The sequence below is a fragment of the Corvus cornix genome, chromosome 4 (assembly GCF_000738735.6).
Source record: "Corvus cornix cornix isolate S_Up_H32 chromosome 4, ASM73873v5, whole genome shotgun sequence".
NCBI lineage: Eukaryota > Metazoa > Chordata > Aves > Passeriformes > Corvidae > Corvus > Corvus cornix.
The window spans coordinates 27,050,886-27,071,613 of record NC_046334.1 but is presented as its reverse complement, the minus strand read 5'-3'; the positions used below and the strand labels follow the sequence as shown (position 1 = coordinate 27,071,613).

The following is a 20,728-nucleotide window of genomic DNA, read 5'->3' as shown; positions in this document are numbered from 1 at the left end:
TCCGGGCTGCTCTCTTCCAGTTGGGGAACAAGATGTTGGGATGCGGGAGGCTCCCGAGGCCTCTCTGGGACAGCCACCATGACGGGGGCCGCGTCACCCGTGGGCTGCGGCCGGGGCCCGGCTCGGGCTGCCGCCGGCAGCGCCGTGTGTGTGCCGGGCCCGGCGGGGCGGGCGGAGCCGTTGGGCGGGGCCGGGCCGGGCCATGGCGGCGGCCGGGGACATCTACGGTGCGTGGGGCCGGGGCGGCCGGGGCCCAGCGGCGCCGGGGCCCACGGGGGGGAGTGGCTCCTCCGCCGAGCCCCGGCCCCGCACCCGGCCGCGGTGGGCTCTGGCACGGAGGGCTCCCGGGCACGGTGGGCTGGCTGGCGCCGGCAGGCCTCGGGCACCGCGGCGGGGAGTGCGGGATGCCGGCCCCGTTTTCGTGGCCATCGCTGCCATGGCACCTGGCTGCACGTGTCGCTGGTTTTCCTGTCATCCCGTGTCTCCCACCCCCGCCTTAAAACACGGCAGGTTGTTTTGTGCTGGCGCCGAGTCCCAGTTTAACACGGTTGCTATTCCCCGAGGCTCTGAAAACCTCCCTGGAAGCTGCTGAAGGCGGTCGTATGGGGTGGCTACACTGAGTCGGGTGGGAGCCCGCAGGCTGGTGACCACTGTGCCAGGAGGAGGATGTAGTGCTGGGGCTGCTCTATCCTGCAGCCTTGGGGGCTGCCAGCATCCCCCCGTGAGGAGCAACCACTGGAGAGGAAGGTAGCAGGGAAAAAGAATGCAAACATCTGCTGAGCAACTATCCTAAGGAGATGCACAAACTTCATCTGCCATATGATTATTGCACACTAAAGAGCAGGCAGCCCAGGCTCTGGGTGCTACCAAGCTTTTAAATTCACCTGTTCTTGTTTTTGCAGTTTCATCTTATACATCTTCTTACACATGTGTACACCGCCCACGCAGCAGGTAAGAAGCCCTCTCAGCCTCCTGGCTGGGTGTTCAGGCCATGCCCCATGTCTCTTGAGAGGGCTCAGTCAGGGATTTACACCAAGCAGTGAGTCCGTATATTGGATGATACTGTGATAAATACTTGAGAGGAAATGATGCCCAGTTTTGCCCTTACCTCAGCTTCTAACAAACATCCTGCCTCTTCAAAACGGAAGCTGTGACTGCTTTACAAGGAACTGATCTCAAAAGGAGTTGATCCCCCTTAAGCCATGAGTCTGTGAATGCTCAGACAGTGGAGGGGAGGTGTTTCTATGTCTGGCTGAAGCAAGGCCTCATTTTCCTTGCTGGGAAGCATGAGCAGGTCCAAACAACAAAGGCTCCACCAGGGCTGTCTTGTCAGTGAGGTGGTTTAACTCCTTCAAGTTGCAGAGCTGCTGTGGGTGCATCCTGTGTGAGGATATCTGTCTATCTATCATCTATCTATCTATCTATCTATCTTTTTGCTGTGATAAAACTAATTTTTTGTAATTGGCAAAAAAACCCAAAGATTGTCAAGTGAGTTGAGAGACGTGATCTGAGTGTACGTGGGACTCTTTCCTTGGCCGGATCATGGTGCAAGCTTTGCACAGCAGTGTGGGGCACTAGGGCCATGTGCACGTTGTGCTAGATTTGGCTGTGGCTGTGCGCTGGGCCTGTGCCAGCGGTTGAGGAAAAGCAATGGGCCTGCTTGCAGAGATAGAGCCAGCTCTGCAATACAGCTAGGCTGGGGGGGACCTCTGTGTGCTAATCCTTCACCCCCTTGCACCTTTGCAAGGAAAACCCTCTGGGGAGCCGCTTGGGAATGAAGAACTGAAACTGGGTTTTGGCTCCTGAAATGACATCTGCCTTCCTGACCGTGTCCTGTCTTGAACTAGTGGCAGGGGGCCAAAGTCCTACAGGCAGTTGCCTCTCTGGGATCTCAGCAGGAGCCGTGTTTGCAGCACTGTGGCCCAAGTGAGGCAGGACAGGCATCTCACAGGGAGCGTGCAGTGAAGGTGCTGTAACAGCAGCCTGCCATTTCAGGGATCTCTGTGGTGCTGGGTACTCTGACAAGCATTTGCCAGGGCTTGGCATCTTACTAGCAGTATTAGCCCCATCAGAGAAACCACAGGTGTGTCCCCAAAGCACAGATTGTTTTCTGTTGGCAAGTATCACTCTCTGCTGGTGTCCTTGCTCTTCTCTAGGGCTATGCTAGGCATCTTTGCCAGGTGATACAGAGCGGGAAGCAATGCCCCAGGCTTCCACCTTCTCTGCTTTTTCCATGGTGGGGCACTTCCATAGGTGCCTGCACAGTGTGGTTGTTCACCAGCTGGCTGTGGGTAGGCACCTGTTGCCGCAGTGGGTGGGTATGGGCTTGGTCTGTGACATTGAGGAGTTGTGTAATACACTTGTGGCACTGGATCATCTTGTTCTTCTTTCTGTACCGAGGCTCTTAAATTTCAAGCACTTCCCAGTCACTAGGATTTCAGGCCTCAGCAGTGATAGCTGATCTTCCTGAAAGGTTTTGGTCTGTTGTATATTCAGGAAAAACATTTCCAGAGCTGCTCCTAGGGCACAGACCGTGTATGTTCCTGTGTCTCTGTAGCATCTAGGACCTCTGTGCTAAATGGAGTGAAATAAAATGTGCTCCTAAAGCCATGTGGGAACACAGTGCTGTCTCCATGGTGCCTTTTAGTAAACCACAAAGGTGGTGCTAACAGGTGTTTCTTCATCTGGGCTCCCATAGGCTGGGAGAGCATCCCTCTCATACCTGCAGAGGTTTCATGGTATGTTATTGACCAGAAAAGTTCCTTCCTGCTCCCCTAGCCATTTCCCAGAGGGACCTTTCAGTGGAGGCAGAATTGCAAATTTGTGTCTCTGCAGTCCAAGAGAAAACACAAAAAATCATGGGCTGGTGAGTTTGCCAGATGAAATGGATGGAAAGTACTTGAAGAGAGAGGTCCTTAAACACACTCTCTCAAGGGAATGGAGGCAAAAGCACAGGGGCTTGAGAGTGTTTATATGGCTTTGAGTACAGCAGTAGCTTCTTCACGCTTTGTTGGTTTAAGTTATGATGATGGCATGTTTGTCCTTTTCTGCAATTTTGACAGGATACATGTACTTGCAGAACCCAAGCAACGATTTTGTGACAGCAGTCCCAGGTAAGTCGGTGCTCAAACAGTGCTTGCTCGAGGGCTGGGGACTGACAGGGCTCAACCAGAGCAGACCCTTGGCCATTGTCTTGCTACTGCTTTCCCCGCTGTCTCCAGAAAAGCAGACTGAGATGTTCCATGCTTTAAGGGCTCCCTCCAATTTTCTCTTTCAAGTTTTCAATCAAAAAACTGGGCTTGACTCAAGCCTTGCCTTTGTTGCCCCATCTGATCTGAGCTGCCCAACTGAGATATTGTGGGGTAGGATGGTGTGTGTGGTGCAAGGTGACCAGACTCACGGGAGCCACAGGCTGCTCTGTCCTGGAGGATACAGTCCAGCTTTAGGAACAGAGCTGCTGTCTGCATGATGTGATCAAACTACAGCTTGACAAGCCAGGGCAACAGTATCTTGATAACATCTCTTCTCCGTTACCTGTGTGGGTCTCAAAAAAGGCTCCACAAACCCATTGCCCTGCTGTTCCCTGTCCTGACTACCCTGGTACCCTCTCCCACCATGGCCTCTCACTGAGGGATGAGCAACTCCATATTTGCCCTGGGCACAGGAGAGTAACCACTCTAACTGGCATTAACCTGCCACTTTCCACGACACACCCTGACTGTAACATTATTACTATTTTTACTGTCATACCTGTGGTATAGTTAGGTGGTAATAGTGAGGCAAAAGAAATGCAATGATGAAACTCCCCCAGGGATTTCAGAGAAGTAATGAAATGACCCTTTCTGCACATCCACTGGTAACTAAAACCAGACCTATCACTTTAAAACTCTTTTGTTTTTTAGTTGACAACAACCACCAGGAGAGTGTTGGGAAATTCAGTGCCACAGAAGGTGAATGCGCAGGGGGTGGTAGTGGCATTTTGCAGGTGTGGGGAGCCATAGGGCGTGTGTATGTGTGTGTGTTCCATCCTAGGCAGGGAAGGATAGCCCCAGCAAACACATTTCATGTTTCATAACTTGTGCATGTTACTAAAATTTCACAATCTTGCTGTTCTTGCTAGGCTTGTGTGGGGAACCCAACAGATGATATGGACCCCCTCATGGGGTGCTATGACAGCTCGACCATCTGCAAGAATATTGTCACTGTCCAAGCCCAAGAAAGATTATAGCGAGTACCAGTGCAGGTCAGTGACGTGGTAGCACATCCTGGGGAAGGAGGCAGCTCAGAGCATGTTCTCTAGGGGGGCATACTGGCTCCCAGGGAAAGGGGAGATGCAATGTCCTCTCCTGAAAAGGCTGCCCCACAGGTAGCTCCATGGCACTGAAACTCACCAGGCTGTTTTGTGCTTGGAACAGGGGCTGGCTGAAGCAGGGAAGAAAGTGCTATGGGAGCATAGTCACCCTGAGTACTTGACTTCCAAAATGGGGAGGAACTGGCGAGTGCTAAATTTTGGTGCCCTTTTATTTCCTCATACCCACTTCCCAGCTGTGAGAAGGACTTCTGCAACACATAGTTGCTGGTCTGATTAGAGCTCTGGGTTCCCATCAGCTGCCATAGGAGCTTGTCTTGATCTCAGTCTCCAAGCACAAGGGAGCATGTTCCTCTGCTGTAACAAAAATACCCATCCAACAGCTCTGCTTTGGTTTGAAGTAGACATCATGTGCATGCATGCATTCCTCGATGGAATGTGTGTGTTGCACCTGCGAGTAGAGAGGAACTGTCCCTAGAATGTTCCCTGTCCTATTGGGGCTGATGCAGCTCAGACAGGCATCTGGACACAGTTAATGATCCCCTGCATCCTCTTGGAGTCTGACCTAAATCTTTAAGATAAGGTTAAGAACAGAGAAGTCTTGCAGTGTTCTGCTGCTGGAAGGAATCCAGGTCTCTTGCCTTGAGTTAAACCTCTGCTGTCACTGCATGGTGAAAAACTAGACCATGCTTTGTAATTGGAATGAAAAATTATGTAAAAAGTATAAATCACAGTGGTGCTAGATGATGCTGCATTACTTGAAGCAAGTCATCTGTAGCTCTGTTGGAGGAGATGAAGCTCTTGTGGAGTCAGGATGGTGGTTGCTCGTCTGTAAGAAGTCCTAGCAATGAGGATGGAGATGGAACTGTGTTGCACTCCTGGCTCTCCTCTGCCTGGAAGGATGTCAAGACATGCATGTCTGTAGTTTTATCCCCTCTGCCAATGTCATCAGTGATGGGCTCTCATCCCTCTGAGAGCTTCTTCCTCTTGCTAAAGGTGTCTATATGACAGCCCTTCCTGCCTTTCTGCTTACCTCTGCTTGCTTCTTCCCTGGTGATGACAGGCATAGTCCAGCAGTTAAGCTTGATTGAAAGCTGGATGAACAAGGCACTAGGGGAGATACCATGATGAAAGGAGCTACAAGGGCACAAGGTGCTGTCAAGCCATTGTAACAAAGAGGTTTCTGAATTGGCAGAGCTGACCAACATAAATGCTGCTGGCTGTTGTGGGGCAGCTTCTTTAAATGGTCCAGGAAAAGCCTAGACTTTAAATGCACTGAGGGTGCTTAAAAGAGGACTCTTCAGATGCAAACAGCATTTAAAGTGAGGAAATCTCAGTTATAAATGCCTATTTGTTCATGGCTTTTCCATGTGCACCAGGGCCAGCTTTTGTACATGCAGCAGGCATAAATGTTTAACCAGACTTAGGTTACCATCTGCTAGGATCGTGTTCTCTGTCAGTTGCCTTTTGCTGACTCTTTCGTTCTGTTCCTCAAAATCCTTCCTTGTGTACAGATGCAGACCAGTGATCGGTGGGCGTCCCCCGCTAGCGAAGTTTGGCTACCCTTCTGAACGGCTGCTGAGGTTGGCTGAACCTAAAAAATACCTCCCTGCTTACCTGGAACAAAGGTGAGAGGCTAGAAAGCCTATAGGGTGCTATAGGTAGGGCCTTGGGCCTTGTAGCATCAGTGCGTCTTCAAAGTAATAAATGCAGGAACAGAGGATGGGTAAACAGAGGGCAAAATGCAGAGCAGAGTCTCTGCTGGGATTAGAACTTCTGGATTCTCTCATGGGATGAGTTTTGCACTGAAATGGCCACAAGACAAAGCTGCCTTCTACTGCAGCAAATGTGAGGCTTAGACACACCAGCTGCAGGCAGAGTGGGGAATATCTGGGAGTGGCATGCCGTGACTCTCTGCTTCCAGAGCCCGTGAGTCCCCCGAGTGGCCCGTGTCCCCGGCTGCACGGAACTATAATGCCTCCCAGCGGATCCTGGAGCTTGCCCGGCCAAAGCCGCTGCACCCAGACTTCCTGCCGGCCAGAGAGGTGAGGAGGAGGTTGAGTGAGATTTGGAGGGTGCAGGGATGCAGCAAACTCCTGAGATTTTAGATGCAGTATGCCACCCCTGGATATGCCACCTCTGGATGTGCCCAGTGTGTGCTCTGGAGGGGAGAAGCTGTCTGGTTCTGCTGGGGTTTATGACACTGAGAGAAAGTGCGTTTTCAGAGAAGAATGTTGTCTTTGCAAATCTCCTGCTGGGAGACAAAAAACAGGCAGGTTGGAGCAGCCTAGTATAGCAGGAGAGCCAAGGGAGGCATCTGGGCTGCATCGTCTGATAAAGCAGCCTGGGAAAGTGGAGAGACCTGTTGGAAATGGCGTGTTTAGCTCTTAGGGAGTAGTCATGTTTGTAGCTGGGCAGCTGTGCTCCTGTCTGAGTACACAGGGGGCATGAGATTGCAATCCCTGTGTATATTTTAACTACAATTTACTAGAAGCCTAATTTAGAGACATATTTCTGAGCTTGTTCCTTTTAGGCGGGTCATTGCTTTGGCAGGGGTGAAAGGGATTGGAGCAATCTCAGATTACACTCATTTCCATGGCAAAGGCTAGGTTTTCTGCATGCAACCTCTGGGGCTGGGAAATGGGAGGCTGGGCTGGAGCAGGACTGGGCAACAGTAACCCTGTGAAAAATAGGGGAAGAAGTCCCCTGCTGGAGAAGTAATCATTTTTTTTCTGTAGGAATGCAGTTAACTGTACCAGCAAATTTACCCTGAAATCTGAGTGTCTCTCCTTAGCAGGGAAGTCACTTGATTCAGACAGGAAGATGAATATTAAAAACATGGAAGAAATTCCTCTGCACTTTTACCTGGCTACACAGGGTCTCATTACAGGCACTCCCCTCCTGGCTCTGAGTGGGCAACAGCTGGGGAATCCCTGTAGCACCAAAATTACCGAATAGTTCAGGTGAAAGAAAAATAATAGCTTCTGAAAAAGTAAGTGACCATGTCTGCAGAGGAAGGGTGCTGGGCTGCTCATCCTTGTGGAGAGGGAGCATGTCCCTATGGGCTGCTGTACAAGCTCTGTGTCTGCACATCCCTCCCCCATTCTGGACCCATGCAGGTGCCAACAGAGGTTTCCAAGTTTGCGACCTCGGCCAGTGCATCGGCGCGGATCCAGCAACTGGCAGAGCCCTTGATCAGGGAGATGACGTGCTGCTCTAGGCACACCCATCCTGGTCCTGCCATCTCTGCGGTAAGGCAGCATCACCCAGGACCCTACATGGATGGGACTCTTGGCAGAGGAGAGGGCACGGGAGCTCAGTCACTCGTGGCTCTCTTCATCCAGCCCTCATGCTTCTCTCCATGAGGCTGGCACAGCTGCTTCCTGAGCTGGAAAGCAGGGCTTGTGCTCCATTCAGTGCATGAACTGACTCCCAGCACAAATCCCCAGAGAATGGTGGAGCTGTGCCTAGCCTGCATTTGTGGGGATGGGGAGAGGTGGACAAGTGCCTAACTGGGATCTCTGGTGCTGGGCGTGGGTTGGGCAAAGGGCTGTGAGTAATAGGAGGCTGGAGGGCAGGTTTTGGGACTGGCCAGGCAGTGATTTCTCCTTCTACGGTTTGTCTGGTGCCAAACACAGCTGAGGACAGGATCGTGTCCCATCTGCATGTGGTCAGTGGCTGTGAACCTGGTTACACTGAGTTAGTTGCAGGCTGAGCACCCCTAAATGCCAGAAGCACCTCTAAGGACCTTCTTCCCCATTCTTTCACAGGTTTCCAGGTCTCAGAAGGTAATTGTGAGCCCTCGGACCATTGAGCTGTCGAGGCCAAAACAACTCCACGCAGACTATGCACACCCGCGGGATCCTGAGTGGCCCGTGACAGAGGCTGCCAAGCGCGCAGTGGCTACACCAAGGGTTCTGGAGCTGGCCCAGCCTAGCGCAAGGTAGGTACTGCTTCCCTGTCACGGGGAAATGATCAGCTGCCAGCCCATTTTGTGTGGCTCGTGGCACCTAGTTCATTTGTGTTTGGCCAGAGAGATTAGGCCAAGATTAGGAAGCGCTCTGCCAACATGCATGGATTTTACATGTCTGGATGTGTTAATGCTACATGGATTGCAGTTTAAAAAGCCCTTTTGAGGTGGAAGGAGAGTCAAAAGAGAAGAAGCAGGAACTTTCTAATTCCAGCAGGAATTACTGTTTGGGACTTCTTATTAATTGCAGTTATAAAAATCAACCAGCTGACAAAGGGCAGAGTGTATAACATTCATGTTGCCCAGCACGTTGCAGCTGACCTCAGCCCAGTCTGCAGGATGTGCTGGGGAGGATTCACAGAGGGTGAGGGAATGCCTGGCTGTAGCAGCTGTGAGAGATGTCCCTCTCCTGACAACAACAGTGGAGGTGTGATGCCTTTTGTCCTCCCTTGACAGGGAAGGGCAGGCATAGGTGAAGGTGTGGGAGCTGGCAGGCAGCTGACAGCTGGCCTTGCTCCAGTCAGGATTGACCATCCCTACCCTCTCTCCTCCAGACCTCGTGTGGGCTTGACTGCATACAACCCAGATGCATTCAGAGTGAAGGAGGCTGCTTTGAAGGCAGCTTGTTCTCAGCGGCTCCAAGAACTAGCTCAACCAATTCTGCGCTAAGCTCCCTCAGAAATGCTCCTGCCAGCTGCCCACATCACCCCTTGAACATCACTCTCTCTGTGCAATGGCTGGAAAATCTACTTGAACAGAGCACAGAGGCAGCACTCAGCAGTAACACTTTCTGGGAATTCAAATAAAATCATCATTCCTTAAGATTAGTCTTCAGGGAAAATTAACAGAATTTGACCAAATGTGGGAAGATTCTCTCCCTAGGATGGGTTATGTCTGAAGTTTCTCTCTTGATTGTTTTGCTGTAATAGTTTAAGATGTAACAAAACAACTGCTGGGGGAAGGAACTGTCCTTTCATGCAGGGAAGTGTGGCAAACCAAACCCAAGAGCATGCAGTAAGCTGATGCAACACAACTCCTGAATTTGGGTTCAAAAATTTTTGCTGAAGTTTAAACATCTCCTGACACCCAGAAGTTTTGTGCTTGTGACAGAAGTAGATATACAAAAGGCTACAATGTATGTTGAATTGGCTTGGATTTGGGGCCTGTTTTCTCAAATGCCTGGAGAACAAGCAGACCCAGTTACATAGCTGGGTTAAATCTGTGTGGTTCAGATACTCAGTTGTGTGACCCCAGACAAAATAAGAGAGTTCTGCATTGGGATTTTTGGAGCCTAACTCAAAAAAGCAGATTTCCCCTCAGAGTAAGAGAGAAGGCACATTGCAAGGGCTAAGCAGAAAACAGGTATTGATGCCAGAGTCTGCAGAACAAATTCTGAGCTCCAGCTGGGTCTGTGGGTGAGTCACTTTGGCAGCTGGATTGCAGGGGAACAACACAGCCTGTTTGGGGCATGGCATAAGGGAGAATGCTTTTATCTGTTTCCTACAAGGTCGGTGTGTTTTGCACTGGCTGCCGAACCACTGGCGACAGGCTGGAGATACTGAGGCAAGAGAGATGCTCACCAGGAAGAGAAAAAAGCCACAAATGAAAGCATATGGCAGTTTCAGAGCCAATGTATTTTAATCTTCCCTGTGTTAAGATGGTTCTCCTTCCAAAGGAGTAGAGGGCAGGTGACCACAAACCAGAAGGGGATTAATCAGAGGATCCATTAATTGATTCAATAATCCACTAAGCAGAGGACTTTTGAAGGCTTTTGAACAAGGTAGGGTCACTGGGCAATGGTGCTGGTTATTTTTAGAGCAGACATTGCCCTATGCCAGGATGGATGAGAGTTTGGACTTTGTGCAAGAGGCCCAGTGCAACTGCATTCCTCAGGCTTGAGAATGGCCAGGAGGAGACTGGGGTCTTCCCCTAAAGCCCCTACCCTGTGGGGGAACCCCAGCACCACCAGCCTCTGCCACCCTGGCAGTTAGGGTATGTGTGGGGCTGTGTGGGCTGCCATGCATGGACCCACAGGTGCCTTAGGAGACGAGGCTGCCCATGGCTGTCCCTGTGGCAAGAGGGGAAACCCACAGTGCCCACTGAGGCTGCCTGGGAGAAATGCTGCCCTTCCAGAGGAAGGAGTCCGCCTCCTGTCATGGGGGCAGGGAGCACGAGCAGGGACAACACAGCTCCTCTCATCAAAAAACTTATTATTGCACTGGGAAAAATCCCAAAACAAGCCACGCGTTCTTTCTCTTTAGTGACCTTTAACAGAAAGGTAAAAAAAGGCATTCAAGGGGTGCTTCGCTTGGTCTGATTATGGTCTAGGCACTTGGTTTGCCAGTATCCAGAGCTGATTCAGGCATGTTGAGCCAAACCAGGTCACCTGAACAACATACCTGGTTTTCCAGATGTCCTACTCTCTGGATGATCTGTACCTTAAAGCTAGCACACATACTTTGCTTCTGAGGATTGTAAGGAAAAGGAATCTTTATTTCTTCCTTCTATATTTGAACATACATCATGGCAAATTTCCTGCAAGCCTGGGACAAGGGCATGAAATTGCATTTTCCTGTGCAGCTGCTGTTAATGGGTTGGAATCACTAGACAGGTTATCAGCCATCAAAAGTTGTATACACACATGTATATACATATATATAAAATGGGATTTTTTCTGGTTATGTACATGTTAAATAAAACTTATGTTAAATAGCAGAGTATTTGTATCGCAAAACCTATTGCAACAGAAGAACCCCAAGGAAACCCACTCTGAAGAGCTTCACCATCATTTATAAGAGGCAAGGGGATTGGAGCAGCATCCTCTAGTCCCTGACAGACCCGCTTTCTGAGGGCAGCCCTTCAGACTTCCTCCACTCTGCCAGGCGCTGCTTGAACCATTTCTGGAGAGAAAGAACAAAACAGAGGTTGAGTGCACTGGGCTGAGTGAAGCCTCCGAATAACTTTGCTCAAGGTGCAGATGTGGTCAGCACGTGGGACCACGTGAGGGGAACTCCTGGTGCTGCTGCCTTGTAGCAAGGTGCTGTTCCCGGGCAGTACAGGCAGCAGGACAGTCGCTCCTGACCGAACGGTCTTTTAACCTACGTCTGCACCTCTTTCCAATTCATTTCTTTTGCTCACTTCAGACCTTGACAAGCATGGGTAAGTCCTTACTGCCGTGAGTCCAGGTTTTTCTTGCAAACAGAGTAACAGACTGGCTAAGGAGCTGGATGGTGTCTGTTTAAATGACTGGAGCAGTGAAACAATCACTTGCAGGTCCAAAACTGACAGGAATCAAAAGCTCACCTGTTTCAGAAAGCATGAGAGGTGGCACTCAACAAATTTAAGAACAAATATATTTTTTAAATTGTTTAAAAATTGTCTTGGTCTTCAGGCAATATGCATGTCTATGTTAGGAGTAACTTAGCACTATGTCTGTAGTAACTTAGCATCTGCAAGCCCATTCCAAGAGCTGCTGATTCCACTTCAACACAGACAAAATTAAAAATAGTTAAAATGTATCTACCTAAGAAGAAAAGTAAGAAAAGAGATATAAGTCATGTGCCGGAAGCACAGCTTAGCCTTTTGTTTGGCAATGTGCCTGTGATTCCTTTTGTTGCAGCTCATTTTGTTGCTATATTTGTTCATGGCTATTTTTGAAGCTATTATGGTCCGTAATGATACAAGCTCGGTGCTCTCTACAAGTGTCTCTCGCACTCACGCTGCCTTTGACCACATCCAGTCAGAAGACTGACAGCCTAGCCTCCTCCCAAAAATTTCACTTTCTGTCCTAAACCACCATCTCCTCTTTGCATCTCATTGTTACTTAATTTTTTATTAAAATGGCTACTATTTCTAGACGATAAAGCTCTCCAGATGTCAGGAGCAATGACTCCTTGTGTTCTATGCAATGCAGGCACTTTGCAGCTCACCACCCCAGTCTTGATCCTGTCCCTAACATGACCTTCATCTTCAGATCTCTCGGAGCACTCTAGACTAGTGGAAAAAGATGGCTATCAGGGAAGATTTTAAGACATCTAAAGAGGTGCCTTGGGTGTATATGGCCTGTGTTTACAACTTGCTGTAGGAAAAAAAAAAGGAACAGTGCCATTTCTATGGAGAAGAAGGTATTTTAGGGGTACTGCCTCCTTGCTGCCTCAAACAAGCAGTGATTGATACCTGCCTGTCACTAAAGCACAATCCACGCCAGCCGAGGACTATCAGTGCAATGGATGCTGTCCCAGCATCTTTCCCTGGGACAGGCTAAATGCTGACATTGCCTGCTCGGCTTCTATATCCCTTTGGCTTTGCTGAGGGAGAGCCAGGCTTGGCAGCTCTCTGCAAACTGCTGTTAACTTTTCCAGTGGGTTGGATTTCTTTTCTATACCCATAAATGCTATGGGTCTAGTAGACACCTGCGTCACAGTGAGCTGCACTGCCACCTGAAGGAACTGGGAAGAAGCCGTTTGCTTCTAAAGCCCATGGTAGCCTGCAGGTAGCCAGGTGGAGCACAGGGCTTGGTGGAATTCCCAGACAGGGGCAGCCTGTCCCTGTGGAGGGGTATTTGGAGGCTTCTATGTCTCCTGGAGAGGCTGACAGACTTGCCTGACATCTGGGCTTAGGGACGCTGAGGCGGAGGGTGCAGAGCCTGAGCATGTCCCACATCACATCCTGCAGGAGTTGCATCTATCCTCTGTCTGTTTTAAAATGACAGTAGTTTCTTCAGACCTTAAAGCCAGCAGTAGTTTGTGCATCCAGGACTATCAGAAATGGTTTGGAAGAGCAGCATGCACGGGCTGTACATTCAGGAGCAGAAACACGTGGGTTGCAGGAAGGATGTGGGGTACAGGGAGGTGCTGCGTTGCATTAGAGCTCTATGGGTGCAGTGTGGAGTTAGGGGTGTGCTGGGGTTTGCAGAGGTGCAGAAGAGACTTGTAGGCGCAGTGAGGAGTACGCAGGATGCACAGTGATCCAGGGAGTGCAGGCAGGGAGCACACGGGGCACAGAGGAGTGCAGGCAGTGTGGGGGCATCATGAGAGGGGCAGGGACTGCTGTAGGAAGCCTGTGCAGGGGACAGACGGGTGCAGGTGTATGATAGAGAGACCAGGACAGGAGAGGCAGGAGATGTGGGGCACAGAGGCATGCAGGGGGAGTGGGGCTGGTGCCAGGGGAGGGATGAGGGACATACACTCACCAGAGTCTGCTCCTCAGAGAGCCCGGTCTCCGCCGCGATGAGGCACAGCGTGGTGGGGTCAGGATGCTTGTTCACCTTGCAGAAGTGGTACTCCAGGATCTCCAGCTGCTCCTCAGTGGGAATCACTGGCTTTTCCATGGCCATCTCCTCCTGGGGCAGGGCTATGGGGCCAGGCACTGCAGAGAGGGGCCGGTGTCATTGCTCAAGCTGGGAGTGGCCACCAGTGGGGCCACAGTTGCTGAGCCCCAGATTTGCAATCCGTGTCCCCACCAGCCTCCCTCCCCCCCCTGCCGTGGCCTCTGGCTGCAGCAGGGCTCAACTCCCTTCCCAAAGACATGCCAGGGAACTCAGCTGGGAGCGCCAGCCCCCCAGCAACTCCTGTCTCAGTTTCCTCAGTGCAGAGACCGCACGCCAGCAGTGCCCAGCGCTGAGCTGCCTCACCATCCTCAGCTGGCAGGAAGCTGCAGGCTGCTCAGCGCTCCCCTGTTGCTGTATTTATAGCCAGTGTGACTCCCATGGGAACGATTCCTGTTTACAGCCGTATTTAGGCCTGGGCGTCACTTAGGAGTGATGTCACAGAAATGGGCATGTTCAGGGGGTTAATTTAAAGATATTAGTTTAAAAAATTATTTGTCCTCTCGGTGAAGGGACAATATCTGGCATCTAGCCTAGTGGGTTTTTGGTTTTTTTGTCCCTATTTCCCAGTGATCAGGCAAGTTTGTGCAAAGGAATCACAAAACAGAGGATACAAGATCTTCTGGGAGCATGGTCTTTGACCCAGCAACCACTCTATTTCCCCTCCTGGTCAGTGTCCTGGTCCTTCTCTTTAGCAGTGTGGCTGGCCATGAGACGGTAAGCTGCATTGTTTTAAGTAATATTTAACGTTACCACACATGGGCATAAACAGTTAGTCCTGTTGTTCCTGAGCATCACTGGTTGGTTGGGTTTTGGTGTATAAGTGAGGGGTCAGTCCTCGACGACTGTACCCAGTGTATGTTAGTTGCTCAGGCACTTGCTGCCTCTGCCTGTGGTCAGTGCTAGGTGCTCCCAGCAATGGCAGCAGCAAGAAGCCCATGTTTTGCTCCAGAGTAACATTTGTCCCACTTGTGCTTTGCACAATCTCTGGAAGATTTGGCCCAAAAGCACAAGCAAAACAGGTGCATCTTGGGTATGTCCCACACCTCTCCTCTGCTGGGTTCCAAGTTTGTTTCCACGTGACAGAGGGTCAAGCTTGCCAATTCAGTCAACTAAAACACGAGGCACTGTCCCCACACAGCATGCACACGTCCCTTGATGCTGAATCACTGTGGTGTTTCCGAAACCAGGCTGTGGGGTATTGGCAGGGGAGGAGCTGGTTGCAAAAATGTGGCCTTTCTTGATCTGCTCTCCTGCTGTCCCAGTTGCCCGGCCCGTCTCTGTCAGGTTGGCTGGTTGGTGTTGCTGGCTCTCCAGTGCTGCCAGGAGCCCTTTGCCCACCTCGGGACTTCTGTGGGCCATCTGCTGCAGACCTGGCCTGCCTCCACATTGCAGTCCAGCTTCTCCTTCCCTTTGGCTCTGGGATATAACCCCGGAACATCCATAATGCTGCACTCCTACTGCATAGGTTTAAACCCAACTGCTTTCTTGGTTGACTGATAACCCACCTTAAGGTACGCTGGGGTATTGAGTGCCTCAGGACTTTCACTTGCTGACAGAATTGCCAGGATGGAGGTAAGCTTCAAAACTGTCTTGCAGCTTGCAAAGAGCCAGGCTTAGCGAGAGGCTGGAGAGATCCTCCTCTTTGAACTTTACCTCATAAAGCAAAGATCCCCCTGAGTCTCCTCTGCAGAAAGTGCTTTGACTAATAAAAGAGTCCTCTGGCATTTGAGTAGGGGCTTATAAATAGACCAGGGCTGGTTGTGAAACAGCCCACTCTGCTTGAGTCGCTTGGTAAATACTCATTGTAACTCAGTGGTTGTGTAACTCTGGAGCACCTCTGAGCGTGATGAAGTGCTGGTAGACACTATCATCCACCAACCCGGGATGGACTGGGGAAAGACCATCTTTAACCCCAGGTACTGCAAGCCAAGCTGGCCTTGTCTGCAGAGCGTTGCAGCTGCCTGGTTTTCCTGGGGTCAGCTCATTTCAGAAGCATCGATATAGGAACGGGGCAGACATAATTCAGTTCCTCGTGCACGTGAGGTAGTAGAAGTCTGCTGAATGCTGCTCACCTACCTTAGGTGTTTGGAGACCTCTGGAAAAGATGCAGGGGTACAAGGAGGACCCCTGCAACTGAGGTGCTGCTCTCCAGCACTGTGGCTGCCAGGCTCTCCACGAGGTCACAATGCAAATGAGGCCAAGCTCAGGCCACAGGTCATGCCTGTCCTCCTCTATCAGCACACCACTGAGCCACCTGCCCTTCTCATAGAAAGCCCAGCCAAAAAAGGGCTCCTCATCACCTCCAGATCATGCATCTAGCCCAGGCCACCAGCAGGAACATGACTTGGCAGTTCATAAATCATTGTTTGCAGCCTGCTGCATTAATGTACCTTGATGTGTGTGCATGGATTTGCATAGGGAACACAGGCTTCAGCTTTCATGTTTCGCCCGCACAGCTATTTCTGCTTCTGATTATCTCTAGGTTCCTGAGGCATTTCCCCGCAGGACACAGTATCTTCTACCTGCTGGCAGCTCAGGGTGCCCCAACATGTGGGATGTGATACCCGATGGCTTTTCTTTGTGTCCCCTCTACCCCTGCTCTGGAAGGAGAACAGTTTTTACCTCTCAAGGTTGCGAGATGGGTTTCAGGAAAAGGCAAAAACCCTGGGGCGCCTGGAGGGCTTTGCAGGTCTCCCCACATCACTCCACTAGGTCCTAGAGGCTTTCAGGAGCCATGTGGCCCCTGTGCAGCATATGGCCTCTAGCACTTGGCACATCCTAGGTGCTAAAAATTGGGGGAATATGACATGACTTGAGGGCACCAGGAATGCCTAAATGCCCTGACTGGCCCTACGGAGACCACTAGTCACCCGCCCACTACTTAAATGGAGCCTCATTTCAGCCTAGGCCTGCAGCCTGGCCTTCAGACTGTCCAGGATCTCTCCCCTGTACAGGAAAGGTGACTGTCTCACATTTCTTTAAGCCTGGTAGAAATATGGAGACTCACAGCTGTTTGGCTTAGCTGCTGAAAATCACCACTTCTCACTGCTTTTTTCCTCTTAAATTTTTGACAGTGTTGAAAAAAAATTGCTTTTGCCGTGCAAGGAATGCTAGCCATTCAGAAAGGCTGTGGGGCTGCAGTTGTCATTCAGCTGGGGTTTACTCAGCTAGGCAGAAATGACAATGCCAGATGCACTGTCACAGTGAAACTACCACACCTGCTCTGTCCTATGTGTCAAGCTAAAGACCCCTGGGGAACTCACGCTTGGCTCTGACTATTTTGGTTTTAGGTGGAGCAGTGTGAGAGCAGAAGCTTGCAAGTGGTTCAGCGGTTGCCTGGGCTGTGGGCAGCTCCAACCAGCATTGCTGTCTATGTGACAGCACCTGGTGCTCTTAGTGTGCCTGATAGGGCATTAAAATGCACCTCAGGGCCATTTTGGAGGGAGCAGACAAAAGGTAATGGCTGATGGACACAAATTGCAACAAGAGAAAGTCTTATTATAAATATATAGTACTGTGCCCATGTCCTGTGGCTGCACTCAGCTCCCCAGAGACATCCTGGGGGTTACTAGCAGGACACCTAGCTCCGGCCTGAAATGGGAGAGGACATCACTCTGTCTCCCAGCATGCTTGCCCAGCACTGCTAGTGCAGTCAGCATTTACTATCCTGGCAGAAGTCTGCCACTTTTCCAGAAAAGACATGATCTCTGTTTGCTCAGCTCTGCTTTTCTGAACAGTAGTCACAATAGCTGGCTGGCTGCGCAGCTTTCTAACGATTTACTGCACCCGAAGCCCCTAGAAATCTCTCTGAGCGGTAGCTCCTGCCAAGCTGATGGTGCCCCATAGCCTCTGCTGGGCTTCTTGACCCCTTTCCCAGTGCTCCCACTGTCAGGGCTGGGATGTGACTGGAGGCATCTGCATCTGGTTTTAGCTTGCAGCTATTTCCTGCCACTGCAGGGATCAAAATAGCAGTTCTCAATGCAAACGAGCCCTCTTATCCTCCCTTGCTCTGCTGCAGAGCCATGTCCTGTCCTGAGCTTTGCTCGGCCGCCTGCTGTGTGGTGCTGTGGATAACATCAGCCAGCATGGTGCACAGGATAAGGTGGGACAGAGGCTTTAAAAATAAACCGGGCCCTGCCATAAATAAGGAAAAAACACCTGTCACGCATCCTGTAAACTACCCGTCCAGTCTTTTAGAAGATAATATCGGATGGGAACAAAGCAAACAGGAGCGCAGCAGCTGCTGTAGCAGAGGCAGGACCCCGTGGTGGCCCCTGCCTGGGGTCTCTCCTGCCTGCGTGCCCTTCTGTCTGCCCCGGGCATGAGCCTTCCTGCCCTGCTGGGTCCAGCTCCGACCTCCTCAGCATCAGCATTAACAGGGCAGCTCCTCCCTCCATCCCCTCATGCCCAACTGCAAACCCACCCCAGCACCCCCAGCTCAAAGCCTGTCCTTACCTGGAGCTGGCAGGGCCCAGAAGTGTGTAAAACAAGAACCCCGCAGGTCCTTGGGTGACTGCTTAAGTATCTGCGTGTGTGTGTGACAGGCGGGGACCTGAAAAACCTGCCGCAAATCACAGGAGCTGCCGGGATCCACAGCCACTCTCGGGGCTGGTAATTCAGGTTTGGCACCCGCTCCCCTTGGCAGGGCTCCGCGCGTGGCTGTGCGCGGCGGGCTCCCGGTGGCCCGGCAGCCGTCGGGGGCGCGCCCCGCCGCGCTCGGGGCCCGGGGCCGCTTCCTGCGGGGCTACGGAAGGGTGCAGCGGGGTGCGGCGGAAAGCGCGCTTCTGCCAGCGGAGCTCCAGCCGAGCCCGCCTGTCCCTCCCGGCCGCGCTGCATCCCGCGCCCCCGCCGTAAGGAGCCCCGCTGCCGCCTTCGCTGGTGGAGCCCGGCAGCGCTCGCTGCTGCGCACGGCTGGCTTCTCATCGCGCTGTAGTATCCTGCAAATGATGTGTCCAGGTTTAACATTCTGAGCCTGCTGTCACTTTAGTCAGCCATGTGGTCCCGCCAGGCCGCGTGTAAGGGCAGGACTAGGTCCTGGATCTGTCCTGCTGCTGCAGTCTAAGTGCCCTCAGAGGCACAACCTGGCTGGGGATGGGGAGGCAAGAAGGGCATCCTTTCTGCCAAAGACCTCTCCTCGATTAAAGTGCCCAGGAGCCTGCAGTTCCCAGTGGGGTGCTCTGGAAGCATTAGGTAGCAGCTTAAAAAGAGGCATCTTGTGGGGTGGGGTGCAGTGGGAGGGGCTGATTTTTCTCTCAGTTCATAGACAGCTGGAAGGGGATGCTGGAAAATCAGAGAGGCTGAAGAAAGGGCTCATGAAAAATTGACTATGGCTTGCAGTGGCTGAGATTATCTGCCAGAGCAAAACTCAAATTGGCACAGAATGCAAAAAGCTGTGGAGCTGACTGGAGCCAGAGGCAGGGAGCCCTGACCCTGGAGAGAAGTGGCTGCACAAACCCAGGCAGGGAACCTGCCATATGTTTAGCAGTGAGCCAAAACTGCCCTGAAGAGGTTTTGTAATGTTGGGGAAAACATGGGCCAAGGCAACGGGATTGCAAAGAGATCTGTGCCGAAGGACAGGCAGACCTGTGTCAATCTTCCTGGCAGGATGACATTGATCAAGCAAGATCCGGGGATGGCTTTACTGCCTGATAAACCAAATGGTGCTGTTCAGTGGCTGCCAGAGGAGGTTTTTGGGGGAAGACTTGATCCTGCATGCCTTGGGCAGGCACCTGGCCAAAGGAATATGCCCTGTTTATCACTGGTGCTAAGCAACAGGAGCATGGGTGGCAATTGGTGCAGATTGGACAATGTGTCCAGTGGGATGGCTCCAGTAGCTGTGGCTGGGGGCATCAGAGTGTATTCAAGGAGGCTGGAGCAGACCCCAGACTCAGCCGTGGATTTCAACCCCATTTTGGGAAAGTCCAGGCAGAGGTCCTGAACTGCATACTGACATTTTCTTAGGGGAGCTCTCAGGGGTATTGCTGCTTATCTGCCCCTTGCTCTATGCTCTGCTCTGGCATCTGCTCTTGGCCAGCCTTGGTGACAGGACAGATGGGAAAATATTCTGGCCCAGAAAGATTTTCCTATGTTTGTATGCTGTCTTTTTTTTTTTTTCTTCCATGCATGTGCCCCAAGCATTGCAAAATGTGAGTAACCTGGCCCTCAGGAACAGGATGGGCTCCTCTCTTCCCTTGTTTGTTACTGTCAACAGAGAGAAAGCCTTTAATGTGGAAAAACCCTTTTCTCTTAGCCTGTGAACCCAGCCCAGACTTGCACTGGGAGCACTGGCAGTGACGTGATTCAGGCTGAGACACCCCACTGAAATGGTTTCAGAGGTGCTAGGAGTCGTGCAGTGACAGTGTGAAAGTCATGTCACAAATCTGTTCACATCTGGCTGGCATGTGTTAATGCTTTTCTGACCTTTTTAAAAATCTTTTAGGCCCCATTTCTCTTCCTGGGAGAGGGTCGAAGTACTGCTGATCACCTGTATCACCTGATATGATGAGATCCTGTTCCCAGAGGATGTCCGTTGTCAGCAGAATTAGATTAAATAGAAACAAAATGCGGGGTGCATCCAGGCCCATCACAGAGACTTTTTTCCTGTTGAGAAGAAGTACAGATGTTGTGATGTGAATTTGACAATTTTGCATAATACTGAAGCATTGCAGGGAGGAGTTGGCGGCTGCAGCCTGCATTCAGCACCCCACTCCTCTGGACCCCTCCTGCAGAGGCTTGAATATCATCCATATTGCTCCATGGCAAGATATTGGCTGAAGTCACTCTTGGGGGGGAGGTGGGGTGGGCATTGGACACACAGCTCATGCTCATCCTGGCCCAAATGTTGTCCTTTTAACACTGCATGGAGACAGCATGGAAGAAAAACATGGAAAGGAGAGGGGGGAAGCAACTTGTCAAGCCATCAGGATAGAATGGGATATAATTTAACTTTTCTGACTTGTTCATATTTCCTCCTTTTCATGTATGTGTGTCTTAAATTTTGCCATGTTTTCTTTCCTGAAAATAAGGCTTAGCACCAGCACCCCTTGTCTGGGGATTAAGCAGAGATTTTTTTTTTTTCCTGAGTATGTGAATTAAAAAATACGTGCTTTCCAGACTCCAC

At 51.2% G+C, this 20,728-nt stretch overlaps 2 protein-coding genes across 7 annotated transcripts; one reads left to right on the top strand and one right to left on the bottom strand.

Annotated features, from left to right (window-relative positions):
• Positions 1 to 190: 190 nt before the first annotated feature.
• THEGL (theg spermatid protein like) lies at positions 191 to 10,994 on the top strand. Of its 4 annotated transcripts, XM_039551211.1 has the most exons (9): positions 191 to 227; positions 903 to 951; positions 3,063 to 3,113; positions 4,121 to 4,243; positions 5,824 to 5,937; positions 6,234 to 6,354; positions 7,429 to 7,560; positions 8,080 to 8,252; positions 8,834 to 10,994. In XM_039551211.1, exons 1-9 carry the CDS (start codon positions 203 to 205, stop codon positions 8,946 to 8,948), a joined length of 903 nt encoding a protein of 300 aa, XP_039407145.1. In that variant the 5' UTR covers positions 191 to 202; the 3' UTR covers positions 8,949 to 10,994. The 4 variants fall into 4 exon arrangements, with proteins under 4 accessions (XP_039407145.1, XP_039407147.1, XP_019148988.2 ...); XM_039551213.1 differs by lacking the exon at positions 4,121 to 4,243; XM_019293443.2 differs by lacking the exons at positions 191 to 227; positions 903 to 951 and having other exon boundaries at positions 958 to 3,113.
• On the bottom strand, positions 10,750 to 18,271 carry HOPX (HOP homeobox). Of its 3 annotated transcripts, none has more exons than XM_010411778.2 (3): positions 18,064 to 18,271; positions 13,471 to 13,646; positions 10,750 to 11,179 (listed from the first exon to the last, which is right to left on the bottom strand). In XM_010411778.2, the coding sequence occupies exons 2-3, from the start codon at positions 13,612 to 13,614 to the stop codon at positions 11,102 to 11,104; spliced, it is 222 nt and encodes a 73-aa protein (XP_010410080.1). In that variant the 5' UTR covers positions 13,615 to 13,646; positions 18,064 to 18,271; the 3' UTR covers positions 10,750 to 11,101. The 3 variants fall into 3 exon arrangements, with proteins under 3 accessions (XP_010410080.1, XP_010410077.1, XP_010410078.1); XM_010411775.2 differs by lacking the exon at positions 18,064 to 18,271 and adding an exon at positions 13,912 to 14,013; XM_010411776.3 differs by lacking the exon at positions 18,064 to 18,271 and adding an exon at positions 13,810 to 13,900.
• Positions 18,272 to 20,728: the final 2,457 nt, after the last annotated feature.